Source organism: Rhamphochromis longiceps, linkage group LG7 (assembly GCF_057381845.1).
Source record: "Rhamphochromis longiceps isolate RC_006_pf linkage group LG7, R_longiceps_female_GT1.1, whole genome shotgun sequence".
Lineage (NCBI taxonomy): Eukaryota > Metazoa > Chordata > Actinopteri > Cichliformes > Cichlidae > Rhamphochromis > Rhamphochromis longiceps.
In genome coordinates, this window is record NC_140563.1 from 1421813 (window position 1) to 1439038 (window position 17226).

A 17226-nucleotide genomic window follows, 5' to 3' on the forward strand; every position below is an offset into this window, starting at 1 on the left:
AGTGGGAGTTTCCCCCCACAGAGGGACAAAGGACCCCCTGATGATCCTCTAATCACCTGAGCCAAGGTGTGAAACTGGGCGTGGGTCCCAATCAGCCAGAGTTTCGGGTGTGTTCATTGTGAAACCTGGCCCCACCTTATCATGTGATTTCCTGAGATCAGATGGCCCAGGATGTGAGTGGGCGTTAAGGCGTCTGGGAAGGGATCTCAAAACTGGATTATAGATGGCAGAGAGTTGGTGTCGTAAACCCCCGCCTCTGTTCAAAGATGGTCGCTCACAGTGGACATAGATGCTTCTTTCACTCCTCTTTCAAACCATCTGTCCTCTCTGTCCAAAATGTGAACATTGGCATCCTCGAAAGAGTGACCTTTGACCTTTAGATGCAGATGGACTGCTGAGTCTTGTCCTGTGGAGGTGGCTCTTCTGTGTTGTGCCTAGGGCTGCTCAATTAATCGAATTGTAATCTCGATTACGATCTGGGCTTTCAACGATCATTAAAAATGACTGAGCCGATTATTAGCCCCTCCCTCGTACTTTACTCTCGCGCTGCTCCGTGTGGCAAATCGAGCGCACCTCTCTGCATTTCGAACACGTGTCACAACAATTAAGAGGACCCGAGGGAAGCTTGGAAAGCTAAGCAGAAGTTATTTGGAGAGGAGTGGACTGCCGTTGGTTGAAAAGAGAGGTAAAAAAAAAAAAAAACTTCAGTGGTGTGGAAACATTATGGGTTCGCGGAGTCAGACGTGGATCAAGTAGACACAGTGTGTAAACTTTGCTACGGTGTCGTAGCTGCACCACAGAGCAACACTGCAAAGCTCACTAAACATAGATGTTTACATTTTTCATTTATTTCTTATATTGCAAACATTTGCACTGTTATCAGTATTTGCACTGTTTTATATTATTTTTTAAAGTCATTATTCAACACATTGTTATTGTTAACCCTTTAAAGCCGGTCAGAGCAGCACGCTCCGTTTTGCGTAACTATTTTTAAATCCCTGTAGAACCGGAACCGCGTAAGCTAGCGCAATAAAATTTTTTGCATATGAAACCGGAGGAGTTGTACCGATCCGATCAGCTGTTCGTAACACTTCCCACATTGAAAAAGACGTCAACGCGAACTATCAATGTCCGCCATTTCCTGCCCGAAACCTATACTGGTGTTTTTTTTTTAAGTCATGTTTGACTCTATGCTTTTCTGAATAGTTTCTGGGATGCTTGGAACTCGAATTGCACTGCTGGAAATAGTTTATTTTGATGCACCTGCTGTTTTCTTTGCAAATTTGCATCATAGGATTGTTTTTTCGTTTTTCCTGCAGTATATAAAAATTGCTGTATCTCCAAAATAAAACTATGAAGACACTCAAAATAAATTTCCTGTTGTTGTAAACTATTTTTTGCAATTTTTTTGTATTTAAAGTTTTGAGGGATAAGCCTCTTAAATTTCTCCAAGTAGAAATATATGTAAAAAAAACCAAAAAACGATTTTCAATTGTTTTGTAGTTTACAGCTTACAAAACACGTAGCTGGCTCGTACAGCTGCGACGTAAAATTTTCAAATAACGGGGCTACATTCGGTGATGCTAGCGTTAGCCATGTTAGCATACCTTCAACAGGTGGTCAGGCTGAGTCCACAGGCGCACAGTCAGAGTTTCAGCTCCACGTTTCACTGCACGGTCCCCTCATTCATCACATATCGGTGTCGGGCAGAGTGTAAATCCCGAGGCTGAACGGCCTTTGTGCAAGGACACAGGTGTTAGCAGGGCAAAGCTTTTAGCACAAACAGCAGCATAGAAAAATCCAGGCAGCCAGCCTGTGTCTGTCCAACCAATCAGAGAGCTCGTTACATCGCACCTTGTGGCTAATTCGGATTGCTTCGGAATTTTGCTAATCCAGTAGCTAATCCGCGAGCTAACAGGAAAGGAAAATTGATTTTCGAATGAAGAGTGAGATCGCAGTTTTAGATGTCAGATATAAATCTTTGAGTTTTGAATCTATTTGCTTATTTCTCTTTTTTTAAAATGTACTTAAACAGTCTCTAACTTTCCAGTAACAGAGCTACATTTGAAAAATACATTCGAACCTGTGACATCCAGATCTCAGGTTAAATCTCTGTAGTTATATCTCAGTATACGTCAGTGAATCAGGAATAATGTAAAACTATTTGAAACACCTTTACAGCATACAGAGTTCGGTCACTCTCCCCTGTTGTCTCTAGTGTCAGCTGCCTTTTTCTATTTACCCCCCTGCTTCTCGTCTCTGTCCTCTCCCTCAGCTTCTCTTCTGTTGTGTGAAAGCAGGTAGATCTTTTATTCCCTGTAAGGTCCGCAGAGCTGTGTTCTCTCACCAGCTGACTCCCTGACCTGCACTTCATCCACTCACCTTCCATCTTGTATATTTAAGGACCAGCTCAATCATCTAGCTTTACAGCATAACTAATGTCATGTTCGTGTGCAGACTCTGTTATAGTAGTTTGATGTTGTTGTAATTTCCCATTTCCCAAAGCACTTACCTACAGTTCTCTTCATGTTTGAGATCCTCCTTGGTGTTTTCCTGCTAGTATCAACTCTACGGAAACCATCTGTGGAAACATCACTTCCTGAAATATCCAGCTGTCTGCAGTCACTCCACACAACCTCAGCTCAAATCTCGTCTATTCTGGGTTTCTTCCCATCACACATTTTCACAGTTTCGTTTAAAGTTTCATTTGCATGCACTTTGATGCTCACGCCAGAACATCTTCTGTCTCAGACTCATCTTAGAGAAATACTTCATGAAGCAGGGAATGTACTGTGTACGTACTGTATATTTGAAAAAGGACAAATTATATCTAGGAGACTTTTTTCTTTAAAAGCATCAGTGTATTAATAAACGTCGTAATTTGTCCTTTGAATAAAAGTTAAACTGATCTAAAAGATTTTTTAAACTTTTTAGCAGTGGGGGTTTTCCACAGAATTGTGCTGAAATTGGGTGAAAGACCAGTGTGTCACTCTGATAACACTTTGGTGCGATCAGGACACTGAGGTCAGTTAAAGACCTTGGTTTCCCGAACATGACCATCCCAGCATTCCTCAGTTCAGCATCAGACAAACAATGTCTTCCTGTAACTCAGTCTGGATTTTGCTTCTGTTCACCATCGCTGTGGATATTACATCAAACAATTAAAATGCGATTGCAGTGCAGAATCTAAGCGTTAATCCAAGCGCTGTAAGAGAAATATTCCATAAACTGCTTTAAATTTACAGGAACGGGCGTACATGGTCAGAGGCTCAGAGGTAATCAGGCAATGAGTGAGATAGAGATAGATAGAATTTTATTTTGAACATGCAAATATAAGTGAAATAACAAGAGAAAAGAAGAAAACAAAAAAAACAAACTAAAACTTTAAACAACATCAAGTTTTCATGTATATCTCTATGTCTACACAATGTGTGCGCTCGAAAAGGAGTAGGATGAAGTTTAGTGGCAAGAAGCTTCAAGGTCAGATGAGGCCAGCGCCCTTGTAATTCCATTAAAGAGATAAAACTTCTAAACTGGTGGAGAACTCATGAAAAAGTCCATTCAAACATATTAAATCTAAGAAGTGGATTTTCTGCTGTTTTTTGGCTCCACTCAGCAAAATGACGACCCAGTCTGGACTACCAGGTGCTGCTGAAACCACAACAGATTTCAGATCAAATTTTGATATGTCCTGGTGATATTTCCATCAAATTTGCCTCTTTCAGCTGTAAATGAGATGGAGCCGGGCATAAATGAATGAGTCAAGTGGCCGTACACGTTTAACTGACTCAGTACTGAATATCAATACTGTATAAGTGTTAGTGAAAGTGTGTAAGTGTGTGTAGTTTACAAAAAACTAATTCCCATTGTGCGTCATCCTTCTAACACAGTAGTGACACCTCAGGCTATTTTTTGCACTGTGTTCATTGTGTTTGCTTTGTCAGTGCTCTCAGTCTGTCACAGACCTCATTATCAGGCACAGACACTCGGTGGGCACTGAGAAATCTAACACAATGCAGGAAGAGCTCCAGTTGCACCAACACATTCAGTTTCTTCAAACCAAAGTCACAGAGACTGTTTTACATCAGCAGATTAGGACGGGGTCCACGTTTTCCAGCACCTTTACTGACTCTACAAAATGTAACTGCAGAAACCCCCGAAACACAAATGACTCTTCTTAACCTCCTTCAACTACGTGTTGAACTCATTCAAGATTTCTGGATGTGTGCCTCACTGTTTCAGCAGGCTGACGGGAAAAGCTCAGTGTGAGGAAACCGTCGTGTTGTTGTGACAGCAAAAGAGCCGGTTCTGATGTGGCTCTAAAAGAGAAATCTGACTGTCTGGCTTTACAAACACGTTGCAACATAAGTGCTTCTGAATCAGTCCTCGTCAGAGTGATGCTGTCTCTTTCTAGTTTACATCAGCAGCTCAAAGCACACGTTCCCTCTCATAGAGGTCATCCACCAGCCTGCACCAATTACAACTTACTGACCACTCAAAGAACACCGGAAGATTTAGCATCAGCAATAACATTGGATTTATATGTGTACAGATGTGCATGAGTTATTTTCTCACCTTTTCCGTAACTTTATATGATTTCAGTCTGTTTTCAGTTTGTCCAAAAGCATCAGATATTATAACTTTAAAGTCTAAATTTAGTCCTCACTATATATTCTTTGTGGTTATTCTGACATGACTCCATCCTTACATAGTGTTATTCGCTTATCTAATTCAGGGAGCTTATCACAACTATCTACTTGACTCAGTGTACTTAAGTCACTAAATTAAATCCTACATAGAATAAGGCAAAAGGTCATGTGTAGCTAAAATACGTTAGAATGACTATAAATAGTGGTTTCCTGTTTTTTAGGACAGCAGCATGAAGCTTAAAGCTATTTTTCAGCTTTACTTGAACATTAAAATTCAGCAGTCCGAGCGTGTCAGTGTTGCAGAGGTGCTGACATTTGGTGTATGGGTTAGATAGAGATAACTGTTCAGAGTCACAGACACCCTGCTCTTGAATAATCTGGGTGTGGACATTTGCTAGATGACTAAAGTTGTATTTAGTAATTCAAGAAGGGCAAACTGACCTCAACTTTGTGACTCTTTGACCCAACTTTGACCTTCCTGCTTCAGCTCAACTTCAGATCACAGAGTAAGAAACGTTAAGATAAAGCGCAGGACCAGTTACGTACAACAACTTACAAGTTCGCCTGTACGAGTGCATGATTTGACATCTTTTTAAAGACGTGTATCCAGACCAGTGGGCACGTGATCCTGACCACCTTTGTTCTGGTGTCACTTTGGGGTCACTGGGCCTATATTTGGTTAAGACCTGTGTCTGCCTTCTATCTCTGACAGCTTCGATATATTCTGTAATTTCATGATCTTTGTTTAGCACCAGATTTCTTTCTCATCTGCTTTGGCTTCTGCTTTCTTTGCATGGTGTTATAATTCAGCCCACTCTGATTGGTATTTGATGGGTTTTGTTTCCGTTGTGTTTGTTCAGCACTTTGGTCGACGTGAGTCGCTATTTCTTTATAAATGTGCAGAATGAAGTTTATATTCTTGTTTTTCTCTTGATTTCATTCTATTTGTTACAATGACTAAAGACTCAAGAGAGATAATAATAAAGAGCCTCTGAAGCTTTCACTCATGCCTACACCCACAGAGGAGTGTAATTTTTGGTATGTGAGAGGTCACAGAGGGAGGAGAAGCAGCATGACCGAGTGTTTGGGGGGTGAGTGTGTGTCAGATAAGTGGGAAGTCCTCTCTAGAGCATAAATACATGAGCCTGGTGGACATCGAGCACGAATCTGAGACAGCGTGAAGACATTTGGAGCAGATATTCACAATGGCCAACCACAAAGGCAAGTGAACGTCTGCTGCTGACTGCAGCTATTACTGCTAGTACAAAATTAGTTTGGATTTTAATGTGTGAGAAATGTGCTGACGGGTGAATCAGCATTTGGGTGCTACAGGACTCGTCCGAAGGCTTTCACAGCTTTTGAGCAAAACTAGGACAGGAAGGAAGGCAGCTATGCATTGAGAACAAATACGTGTAATTTTGCAGATTATGCAAAGTTAATACTTTGTCAATAATCTGATTTAAAGGGAAGAAAAATCAACAGTTGGAAAAATCATAGGCAGAGCAGCACAGCCGACGTACATCTTGACTATGATCATGGACTTGACTCTTAGCAATGTCGCAGCTTAAAAAAAGCTGAAACTCCCAAGTCTGTAAATGTGTTATTTGGCAATATGACAGAAACCTCTATAAGCCTGATATCAGTGCATGACCGATGTCCGAACTTTCTGCTGTTTGTCTTAGGTTTGATTAGTGATGTGGATCTGAGAAGTCGTGAGAACAACTCGGCACACCGCACCAGGGAGATCGATCAGAAGCGCTTGATTGTCCGTAGGGGTCAGGCCTTCTCCATCACTGTGCAGTGTAATGGCTCTTTGCCCCCCAAACACCACTTGGATCTAGTCCTGCACCTCGGTGAGTACAGGCTGACCAGGAAGGAGCTGTAAAGATAGAAAAGATTAAACTCGAGTCTTCTGGGGAACATTGCAAAGAAAGCATCTTGTTTTGGAAGATTTCTTTAGTCAGTCAGCACCTTATAAGAACTGTAACTCATTAATAAGTCAGTATCAGTTCGTACGTCCTTCCTTATGCCGTCTCAATTTCAACTACAAATTGACTTAATTACATAACAAGTTACAATATTGGTTTTAATGTATATTTATACAGTTATACACAGCTTGTTTGTACCTTTGTAAAAGAAGAAATCTTATACAAACACTGATTGTTAGTAAATATTGTGTGTACAATAGACTGTACTTTTACCTTAAATTTAAGTTTTATATGTAGCAAAACTGGGTCTACACAAGTCTATTGATCGTCAAAGGAGCTTGCAAGGAAAAGCGTCTGGACTTCTTTAAGTTGCTTGAAGACGTTTCACCTCTCATCCGAGAAGCTTCTTCAGTTCTAAGGTCAAATGGTGGAGAGTCCCAGATATAAACCTAGTGGGAGTTTCCCCCCACAGAGGGACAAAAGGACCCCCTGATGAGGTGAAACGTCTTCAAGCAACTTAAAGTCCAGACACTTTGCAAGCTCCTTTGACTATGATGAGCTGGATGACTGAGAACCTTCACAGACATAAGTCTATTGATCCCCAACACTGAACTCCTCCTGATCATTAAAACAGTTCAGATTTATAACCATCACTTGCTGTGTAAAGCTGAACACCTGTTCCATACATACTGTTGTTTCTGACCCAGAAGGCTTTGTTTGTTTCACCAGGTAAGAGAGACGAGGTGGAGATCAAGGTTCAGAAGGTGCATGGAGCTGGGGACAAGTGGTGGTTTAACCAGCAGGGAGCACAAGATGAAATGCTGCTGACTCTGCACAGTCCAGCAGATGCTATCATTGGCCAGTACAGTCTGGCTGTGCTGCTGATGTCACCGGACGGACGCGTTTTAGAGAAAAAGGACAAAATGAGTTTCCACCTGCTCTATAACCCCTGGTGCAAAGGTAAAGCGTGCGCTCTCTGTGTGTCTGATTGCTTCAGCAGGTCAGACTGAAGCCACTGACACACTCTGAGTTTCATTTGCTTTTTCTGCGATTACGATGAATTAAATTCCACAATAAGCAAAATGATCAGATTACAACTGAAGATTTCATATTAGCAACACTGTCGTGGTCTTTATGCGTTTACCAGATGATGTGGTGTATCTGCCTGACGAGACTCAGCTTCAGGAGTACATCATGAACGAAGAAGGAATAATCTACATGGGGACCTGGGAATACATCAAAAGCATTCACTGGAATTATGGACAGGTAACACACAAAAACATTTAAAGTGTGACTGTGCTGAATACATCTGTGTCTGTCAGCCCAGTGGGGTGTGACAAAGCGGGCGAGAAGACCATTTGTCTATATTCTTAGTTAACATTCTTGTTTTGATTTAACCATATTTCACACGTAGTCTGCAACAGGCAAACATCTACTATCCTGGGTTTGTTTATGTTTTGCACTTTTACAGATTATATAATATAACATCTTAGTTTAAATCAATCCCTACAAGTTTGTTAAGTTAACATGTTCTTCATTTCAACTGTTAATTTGTATTGTTTACAACTTACCTTCTTTTACGTATTATTGGCGGTTGGCAAACAACTGCATGGTGCATTACCGCCACCACTGCTATGGAGTGTGGACAGAAATCATGCTCAAAACAAAAAAAAAAAAACACTTCATATCCTCCCAAACAACCTTACTTCTCTCAAAAACTGAAACAATGCCTGATAACACTTATCCCCCGCCTCCCTCTGTAGTAACCCTACAACATCAAGTTTCATATCAATGCTACTGAGATTTCGGACCAACCGTCTCCTCGCTACCGTATATTTCCGACACTGCAAAACAACATGCTCCAAAGTTTCATCCGCTCCACAAGAATCACATTTCCCTGAGGCATGCTTCCCTATCAAGAACGGTGTGGAATTCAAACCCATATGCCCAAATCTCAGTCTTGACACCACCTCCTCCTCTCGCCTACTCCTTCTTGTGGATCTCCTCACTCCCACCCCCCTTTGAATTTTATATAACCACCTTCCCCTCCTGTCTTCGTCCCACTGTTTCTGCCATCTACCCCTCATTTCGAGCTTAATAATACTCTTTACTTCCTCCTGACCAAAATTCACCACCAGATCAACTATCTCATGATTAGTGGCTGCCTTTGCTAACCTGTCCGCTGCTTCATAGTGAGCCGGGACCCAATCAAACACTACCGATAGACCCATCATATGTATCCTGACTTACCTTACCTACCTGTCTTCCAGAAACAAAAGAAGGAAATGTAGTTTTACTTCCTGCTTTATAGCTTCTGGGTTCATCTGAGGTCACAGGAAGAGACCAAGTGCAGAAGGGGAAGAACTCTTATAATTTAATAAAGTTGGTTTTAGAGGGTTTATGAAGAAATGGATTTATTGTTGTAATATGTATTGATTACAGCAATAGAGTTTATGTTGCCAGTAAAGAGGAGCAGTAGAGGTTTGAATATAATCATGTTCATCTTACCTACTGAATGGAATAGTCCAGAGGAGAAATTGTTTGGTTAAGTGGACGATTTAAGCAGAAGAACTCAGGTGTTTCAAGAGAAAGGTCCAGGTCAGTGTAGCTGTGTGCAGTCTGACCTTAATTTCCACTGATTTAAGTTCAGTTATGTTTATTTGAACTGAGTTAATTATAGAGTTGAGTTTCTTATTTGTTTCTTTGTAAATATTGTTTGGGTCACAAAATAAATCACTTGCTACACTGGACAGCATCAGTCTCCTGCACTTCTTTGACCGCTTAAGTCGAGTCCTACCACAGGGGGCTGGTGTGAACTGTCACAGCAGTGTGGCAGAGACTCTCAGGCTTTGGCTGGATCTGAAAATCTGTCAGTTGTCTGGAGGAAACATCTGGATGCGATGTGTCAGAATGTAACCAGACCACACAAACAAAGGCTCACCCATTCACAGGTAGCTGCGAGGGCAGAGAGGATGACTAACAGGCAGACTGTGGGTGTAACAGATGCACACGTACAGTGGGGGAAATAATACGAATCTGTGGAGGGAGCTGAAGCCTTGAGTTGCTAAGGAGCAGCCAATAAACCTGAAGGAGTGTTTCTGTTAAGAGGGGTGGACCAAAATCCCCCCTGACATGTGCGGTTGTCAGAAAGGGTTTCTTCACCAAGTACTAAGTTATAATCTTCTTGAGGATCAAAAGTCATCAGCACAGAATCCAAAACTTATTTCCCCTACTGCACACACTGGGCAGCCGATGGGAAACATTTAGTATTTAGAAAAAGGTTCTTCAGGAAATCTCTTTCCTGTTTTTAGGCGCTCTTCTATGGCCTCTCTCACTGGCGTTCTCCTTCTCCTGCAGTTTGAGGACTATGTGATGGACATCTGTTTTGAAGTCCTGAATAACTCCAACGATGCTCTGCGAGACTCACAGATGGACATTGAGCAGAGATTTGACCCCGTCTACGTCAGCAGGATCATCACTGCAATGGTGAGAAGCATTTCTGGCTTCGGCTGAAAATAATGTTAACGGCTGGAAAACATTTGGTTTCATTTGTGTGAGCACATGATGAACATGATCTGCAGCTCATGAATGCCACAGCAGCGATCCTGAGTCTGATAGGTGAACTCTTGCAGGTGAACTCTAATGATGACAGAGGAGTGCTGACTGGGCGCTGGACTGAGCCGTACTCTGATGGAGTTGCACCGTACCGGTGGACCGGCAGCGCACCGATCCTCCGTCAGTGGAGCAAAGCTGGGGTCAGAGCAGTGAAATATGGCCAGTGCTGGGTGTTTGCTGCTGTTGCATGTACAGGTAACACAGACTTCCCTGCATTCAAGGATAGCTAAATCATTCCTTTAAAAGCATCCCTTCTGTAGCAGTTGTCATTTAAACTACTTCCATTGTTCCAGATCTTCAGCACAAACACATTCACAACATCAGATGTAGAAACAAATCCTTTGTCTCAGTTGGAGCGTGTGATCTTTTCACAGTGCTGCGCTGTCTGGGAATCCCAACACGCCTCATCACCAACTTCTCTTCAGCTCATGATGTCGATGGAAACCTCTCTATAGACTTCCTGTTGGATGAAAACCTGCAACCACTGGAGAGCAGAGGAGGGAGAGACAGCAGCTGGTAAGATCACAGGAACGCCTACGATCAGAAAAAATACACAAATATGGCATTATCTAACGGGAGGTGATACGTTTTCCGTCCTCATGGTTTTAGGAATTTCCACTGTTGGGTGGAGTCTTGGATGAGGAGAGATGATCTCCCCAAAGGAAATGATGGCTGGCAGGTTTTAGATCCCACCCCTCAAGAACTCAGCGATGGTACGGTCCTAACGTTTGATGTTTTAGTCCACATGTTTTTCTGGTACTTTTCTGTGTAAACTCATTTCTGTATTTCATCGTTATGAACGGCTGTGAGGATTGTCACCGCTGCCTTTTTTTAGAGCTAAAACAAAGATGTTGATAGTTTGACTTCCACTTGAAAAAAATACTTTTCAAAACCTTATTTAGTTCAGAAAAGTCCCACCGTTGTTTCCTGAGTGTCAAAACTTAGTTCCAGGTGGACTTGGGTGGTCATCAAACTGAATAATAATTGTTAAAAGTGTTTTGATGTCACTTAGTGATTCTCTACTGATGCAGGAAATGCTTTTAAATAAATGGACGTTTGTGCTTCAGGGGTTTTCTGCTGTGGTCCGTGCCCTGTGACGGCCGTCAGGGAGGGAAATCTGGGAGTGAAGTACGATGCTCCGTTTGTGTTTGCAGAGGTGAACGCTGACATCATCCACTGGATCGTTCAGAGAAATGGCCAACGGAGAAAAGTATGTGTTGTTTTTGTCAGTTTTTCTATCTTCCAACTCATAAAGCAGTAACCACACACACACACACACGTTTTTATAACAGATAATCATTTCTAATGGTCTCTCCGACTTCCACAGATCAGAGTGGACCAGACCACTGTGGGTAGGAACATCAGCACCAAAAGTGTTTATGGGGACTTCAGAGACGACGTCACTGTGCAATACAAATATCCTGAAGGTTAGTTGGAAAGCAGAACACACGCAGGAGCATATAAATAACGTTTACATGAGTTCATGGCAGTTCTTCATGAAAACTCTCTTCTCCACAGGATCCAAGAAGGAGAGAGAAGTGTACGAGAAGGCGGGGCGTCGGGTGACAGACGTCCTCAGTGACAGCTCAGAACCAGGACGACTGCAGCTGTCCATCAAGCACGCCAAGCCTGTGTTTGGGACAGACTTTGATGTGATTATTGAGGTATGGACTATTCACACTGCAGCTAAATGAGTGGATGAACTAAACCTGAATTCATGACACAGTCTTTCTGTCAGTAGGTGAAGAATGAAGGAGACCAGGATGCTCACGTCCAGCTGACCATGCTGGCTACGGCTGTTACTTACAGCTCTCTCTATCGGGGGAACTGCCAGAAGCAGACCACCACTGTGATGGTGCCTGCTCACAAAGGTCAGCAGCCTAGATGAGCTCTGACATGTTACAAAGTAACATCTCAGCTGCTCTTGTAATTCTGTAAGAGCTGGATGCTGTTTGATGCTGTGTGTTTGTGTGTTACCAGCTCAGCAGGAAGTGCTGCGTCTGCGCTATGATGACTATGCCCAGTGTGTCTCAGACGATCATCTGATCAGGGTGAAAGCATTCGTAGAGGCTCCAGGCGAGAACGAGCCCCTCCTGACTGTGACTGACATCCCACTCAGCAGACCTGACGTCTTCATACAGGTGGGAACACCTGTAGAGGTCACCTGGGTTATTATAGTTTTATATTTTCTAACACGTTTTAACTTTTTGTTTGTAAGTCAGAGCTGGTTTGTTTGTCCCAGTTCAGGTTTTTTTGTTTGAAAATCTTTCACTTTAGTTTTTACTAGTTTCAGTGTTGGTTTGAGTCTTTTCAGTTATTATTGTGTGGAGGGGACACGTCAGAGGAAGACTTTGGAAAATCAGTATTCCAGTAAAAACTCTTTGTGAATGCAGCTGATTCGCAGCCTTGTAGACATTCAGTTTCAGACGTTCTAGAACACAGAGCGGTCTCCTCTTTCTCCAGGTTCCTGGGAAGGCTTTTGTTCGTGAACAAGTAAAAGCTTCCATCTCCTTCACCAATCCCTTACCAGTTCCACTGAAAGGAGGTGTGTTCACTGTGGAGGGCGCAGGCCTACTCTCTTCCACTAAGATCCATGTTAGGTAAGTAATGGGTCTGCTGTTTAGAACAAAAGTTTAGCCCACAAAGCAAAGCTTGTCGCGTGTATGAAGAATGAGGCAATGGGTCCAACATTGGGAAAATGTGGGATAAATGAGTGCGTGGGTGGGCGTTGTTACATAGAGACTATAAGTATATACTTATAGCAGCCCTCTCAATCACTTAAAAGTATCAGTGTTTTACAATCTGCCTAGCGCAGTAGGGACTCGCTGTGGTCATTTGGATCCCTCAGTGTAATAATACGGTTTTTCTGGGCCAGGACAGAGTTGGTCCAAAGGCCAGTCCTTGAACAGGGATTTTTCCATGTGTGAACCAGTGGCTTGATTGTAATAAACTGCCCTTGTAGGTTATTCCTGATGACTTTAATGTGGCACTGAGGCACAAATACAGCAGTCAGTAAAAAACAAAATAAAGAAGAACACATGCATCTTCTCTTCCAGTGGGGACATTTCTCCAGGACAGACGGTGTCCATTGTGGTGTCCTTCTCACCCATGAGGACTGGGGTGAGGAAGCTGCTGGTGGACTTTGACTCTGACCGACTGAAAGATGTCAAGGGAGTCACCACAGTGGTCGTCCGCAAGAAGTACAGAAATATCTTTGCTGAAATTACCGAATTTTATTAAGCAACCTTTAAATAATCTGAGACGTGTCCCGTCGAGCAATCCGCATGTATGTGGAATAAAACATGTTCCACATACATCAGCCTGTGAAAGTCCACAAATACATGATGATAAAGCATTAGTTTGAAGCCACTATGTGCCAGGTATGAACATTTCTGACTTTGCATTATCATATTTTGCATTTTGTTTCGGCTTCACTGCGTTAGCGTCTCATTTCTTGCCTTTGACTTTTGCGGTTTGGTTTTTCTGCTGAATTTTGGCGCCTGGCCGACAGTTTAAAGGTTTCTAATAAAGGAAATTCTGTTGTTGTTTGTATTTTTTTTGTTTCTTTTTCACTGTTTGTAATCACAAAGTTCAAATGAATGCACTTTTATAATATTTGTGTTTCAGCCAATATATAAAAACATATACAGAAGTTTTTTCTACCAGTTACTTTATGTCTGTGAAGGTTCTCAGTCATCCAGGTCATCGTAGTCAAAGGAGCTTGCAAAGAAAAGCGTCTGGACTTCTTTGAGTTACTTGAAGACGTTTCACCTCTCATCCGAGAAGCTTCTTCAGTTCTAAGGTCAAATGGTGGAGAGTCCCAGATATAAACCCAGTAGGAGTTTCCCCCCACAGAGGGACAAAGGACCCCCTGATGATCCTCTAATCGCCTGAGACAAGGTGGGAAACTGGGTGTGGGTCCCAATCAGCCAGAGTTTCGGGTGAGCTCATTGTGAAACCTGGCCCCACCTTATCATGTGAATTCCTGAGGTCAGATGGCCCAGGATGTGAGTGGGCGTTAAGGCGTCTGGGGAAGGATCTCAAAACTGGATTATAGATGGCAGAGAGTTGGTGTCGTAAACCCCGCCTCTGTTCAAAGATGGTCGCTCACAGTGGACATAGATGCTTCTTTCACTCCTCTTTCAAACCATCTGTCCTCTCTGTCCAAAATGTGAACATTGGCATCCTCGAAAGAGTGACCTTTGACCTTTAGATGCAGATGGACTGCTGAGTCTTGTCCTGTGGAGGTGGCTCTTCTGTGTTGTGCCATGCGCTTGTGAAGTGGCTGTTTGGTCTCTCCAATGTAGAGGTCTGAGCATTTCGGGAAGCTTTTATTTTGGTATTTCCGTTGATCCGTACAATAAATTTGCATATTAGCCTAAACATTTAGATTTAACATTTAACATTTAGCATTTAGATTTAACATTTAGATTTAACTTTTAACATTTATATTTAACATTTAACTTTTAGATTTAATATTTAACATTTGATGAAAAGTTACAAATATTTTACTAAATGTTGGAAAAAATTACTCGAAAAAATATGTTTTTGTAAGGTTTTGAGCTAAATGTGGAAAAATGTTGCCGTTAATTTCAGCATATTTCACTTTACAAACGGCGCCCCATAGACTGCGGGGCTTTGGAAACAAATTCAAACGTACAGCTCTGCTATCACTTCCAACATAAATGAAGACAGAAAACTAAACAGCAGTGATGTTTGTAGGGTTACTGAAGTTTGGCTAGCTGGTATATAATGATGTGCAACGTGACCGCTAGCGACACAGCTATGTTAGCATAATATAAACAAGCTAACTTTTTTTCCACTGGATAAAAGTTAACGTGAGTGTTCTCGGTGGTCAGGAACAAATGTAATCGCATGGCAGGATGCTGTAAAAGGACCAAACTTCAGCCAGGAGAACAACTGAGATAATCCATCCACAATACGAGGTTAGTCATTCATATACTGCTGCATGGGCTGGGCTGTAGTTACATCCTAAGGTTTTAAAAACTGAGCTTAAATAAATGATTAGTGGTAATAAAAGCCGAGGGAGGTCAACAGTGATCACTGACTGTTTTAGGAGCTTTTTGAGATCAAATGGAAGAAAATACATAACATTAAACATGTTAACAACACAAAAGCCATATTAAACGCAGACTACTTTAGACCCGGAAGTAGGATTCATCACGTCATCACTTAACGACCGGATAGTGGCATAGTAAAGCGCTTTGGGTGCCTTGCCTATATAGCGCCTTGAAAAGCGCTATATAAATCCAATCCATTATTCTCAGGTAGGATGGCCTGCTTTGGAAAGTCTGAGGAACTCTCATCTATACAGTTTTATATATAAGGTGATACTTGGGTTGCTGCCTTCTTATATATGTTCCCTGCTTGCAATGAAACATGCTGGTCGGTATTCTCTTCGTCCGCATGGTTACTTGTTGCTTTCTGTTCCATTTGCCCGAACTGAATTTGGTAAAAGAGCTTTTGTTCGTTTAGCACCCTCGGCTTGGAACAAACTGCAGAAAGAATGGAAAATGACTGAATTCATTTCATTAATTGTTTTTAAATCTAAATTACGAATCCTTGAGGACAAGCCCATAACATGCAACTGTTTCAGTTATATCAATTTGTTATTTTAACTGATTTTTAAATTTTTTATTAGAATTTTATTGAATTTTAATTAATTAATTCATTATTTTTTTCATTTATGTTTGCATGTGTGTTGTTGCTGCCTGTGTTTAATTGAGTAATTTCTGTAACTGTGAGACACTTGCTGCTGCTTTTGGCCAGGTCTCCCTTGAAAAAGAGGTTTTTAATCTCAGTGGGATCTTCCTGGTTAAATAAAGGTTAATAAAATAAATAAATAAATAAATAAACTTGAAATGGGAGAGAATACGATTATAATAATATGGGAAAGAAAACTGAAACCGTATAGGTAATAGATAGAGGGTGACTGTGTAACCTGTGTCACGTGGAGTCATTCCGTGAGACGCTTATTAACCAGAATCACCAGCAGAGGGAAGGCGAGGAAACCGGAACCGATGTTCCGCTAAACAGAAAAACGTTTCCGTGCTCAGTCTTTACATGATTTGTGCAAAAAAATTAAAAATAAAATAAAACTGCATGTAGAGCTATATTAACCAGATTTTGTTGACGAGCTGTTATAAGTCAGGATGGCCGAGCGGTCTAAGGCGCTGCGTTCAGGTCGCAGTCTCCCCTGGAGGCGTGGGTTCGAATCCCACTTCTGACATCACCTTTTTGTTTGATTGTTACTTCTAAAAATGTTTTACATGTTTAAAACTGTTTCCACACGCTCAAAATCAATGTTCACTACACCACAAACACTATAATATATAATATTCAAATAGATGGCATGTCTCCCAGGGAGAGGATAAGAATTTCAATAATTAATTAATAAAATTTAGTTAACATAAATTTATGGAGATTTTGTTTCTCATTATATCATCAGTGAGAAAAATATTTCTGGCTTTAATGTTTTTTTCTTTGCTTCTTGTTTTGGTCTATTTATGCAGTAATTCTTTAATAGTTGCAAAGAATTAAAATTATTTCTTTTTAATATCTCCATATTTTTCAGTGTATTCCGACTGTTTAATCTTTCAAGCTACGGTCTTTATGAACAGCACAGCAAATAATAAAGAAAGCGACAGAAGAAAAAGCAAACAAAGTATGCTGCAATTTTCAAAAGTCACAAAAATCCTCCTTAACTGACAGATTGGGTTAGTGGATTTTTTGAGTTAAACATTGAAACATTCACAGCATCCATCCATATGTGTTATTGATTAAACTAAGGAATGTAGCGTTGTGTCATCCCTTCTTATCAGTCCACAGGGGAAGAACAAACATGTGCGAGCTCCACGCCTAGAGGGCACCACCAGCTTGTGTTGTTTTTTCCTCCCTCCTCCTGGAGTTCAAACACATTAGTGACTGAAGCGCCGCAGGTGAGCAGCCTGCAGGAGCATATGGGAGGTGCCAGGGGAGCAAAAGAGAGCAACCCAAAGCAGATGGGGAGAAGA

The 17226-nt window shown here is 41.6% G+C and overlaps 1 protein-coding gene and 1 non-coding gene across 2 annotated transcripts; both read left to right on the forward strand.

Annotated features, from left to right (window-relative positions):
* Positions 1 to 5739: 5739 nt before the first annotated feature.
* tgm2l (transglutaminase 2, like) lies at positions 5740 to 13744 on the forward strand. Its single transcript, XM_085411545.1, has 15 exons — positions 5740 to 5870; positions 6332 to 6502; positions 7307 to 7537; positions 7725 to 7843; positions 9935 to 10063; positions 10210 to 10387; positions 10567 to 10708; positions 10802 to 10905; positions 11260 to 11402; positions 11520 to 11619; positions 11711 to 11856; positions 11934 to 12063; positions 12173 to 12333; positions 12656 to 12792; positions 13249 to 13744. The coding sequence occupies exons 1-15, from the start codon at positions 5855 to 5857 to the stop codon at positions 13430 to 13432; spliced, it is 2091 nt and encodes a 696-aa protein (XP_085267671.1). The 5' UTR covers positions 5740 to 5854; the 3' UTR covers positions 13433 to 13744.
* Positions 13745 to 16359: 2615 nt separating this feature from the next.
* trnal-cag (transfer RNA leucine (anticodon CAG)) lies at positions 16360 to 16442 on the forward strand. The gene has a single exon. It is a non-coding gene; the product is annotated as a tRNA-Leu (tRNA).
* Positions 16443 to 17226: the final 784 nt, after the last annotated feature.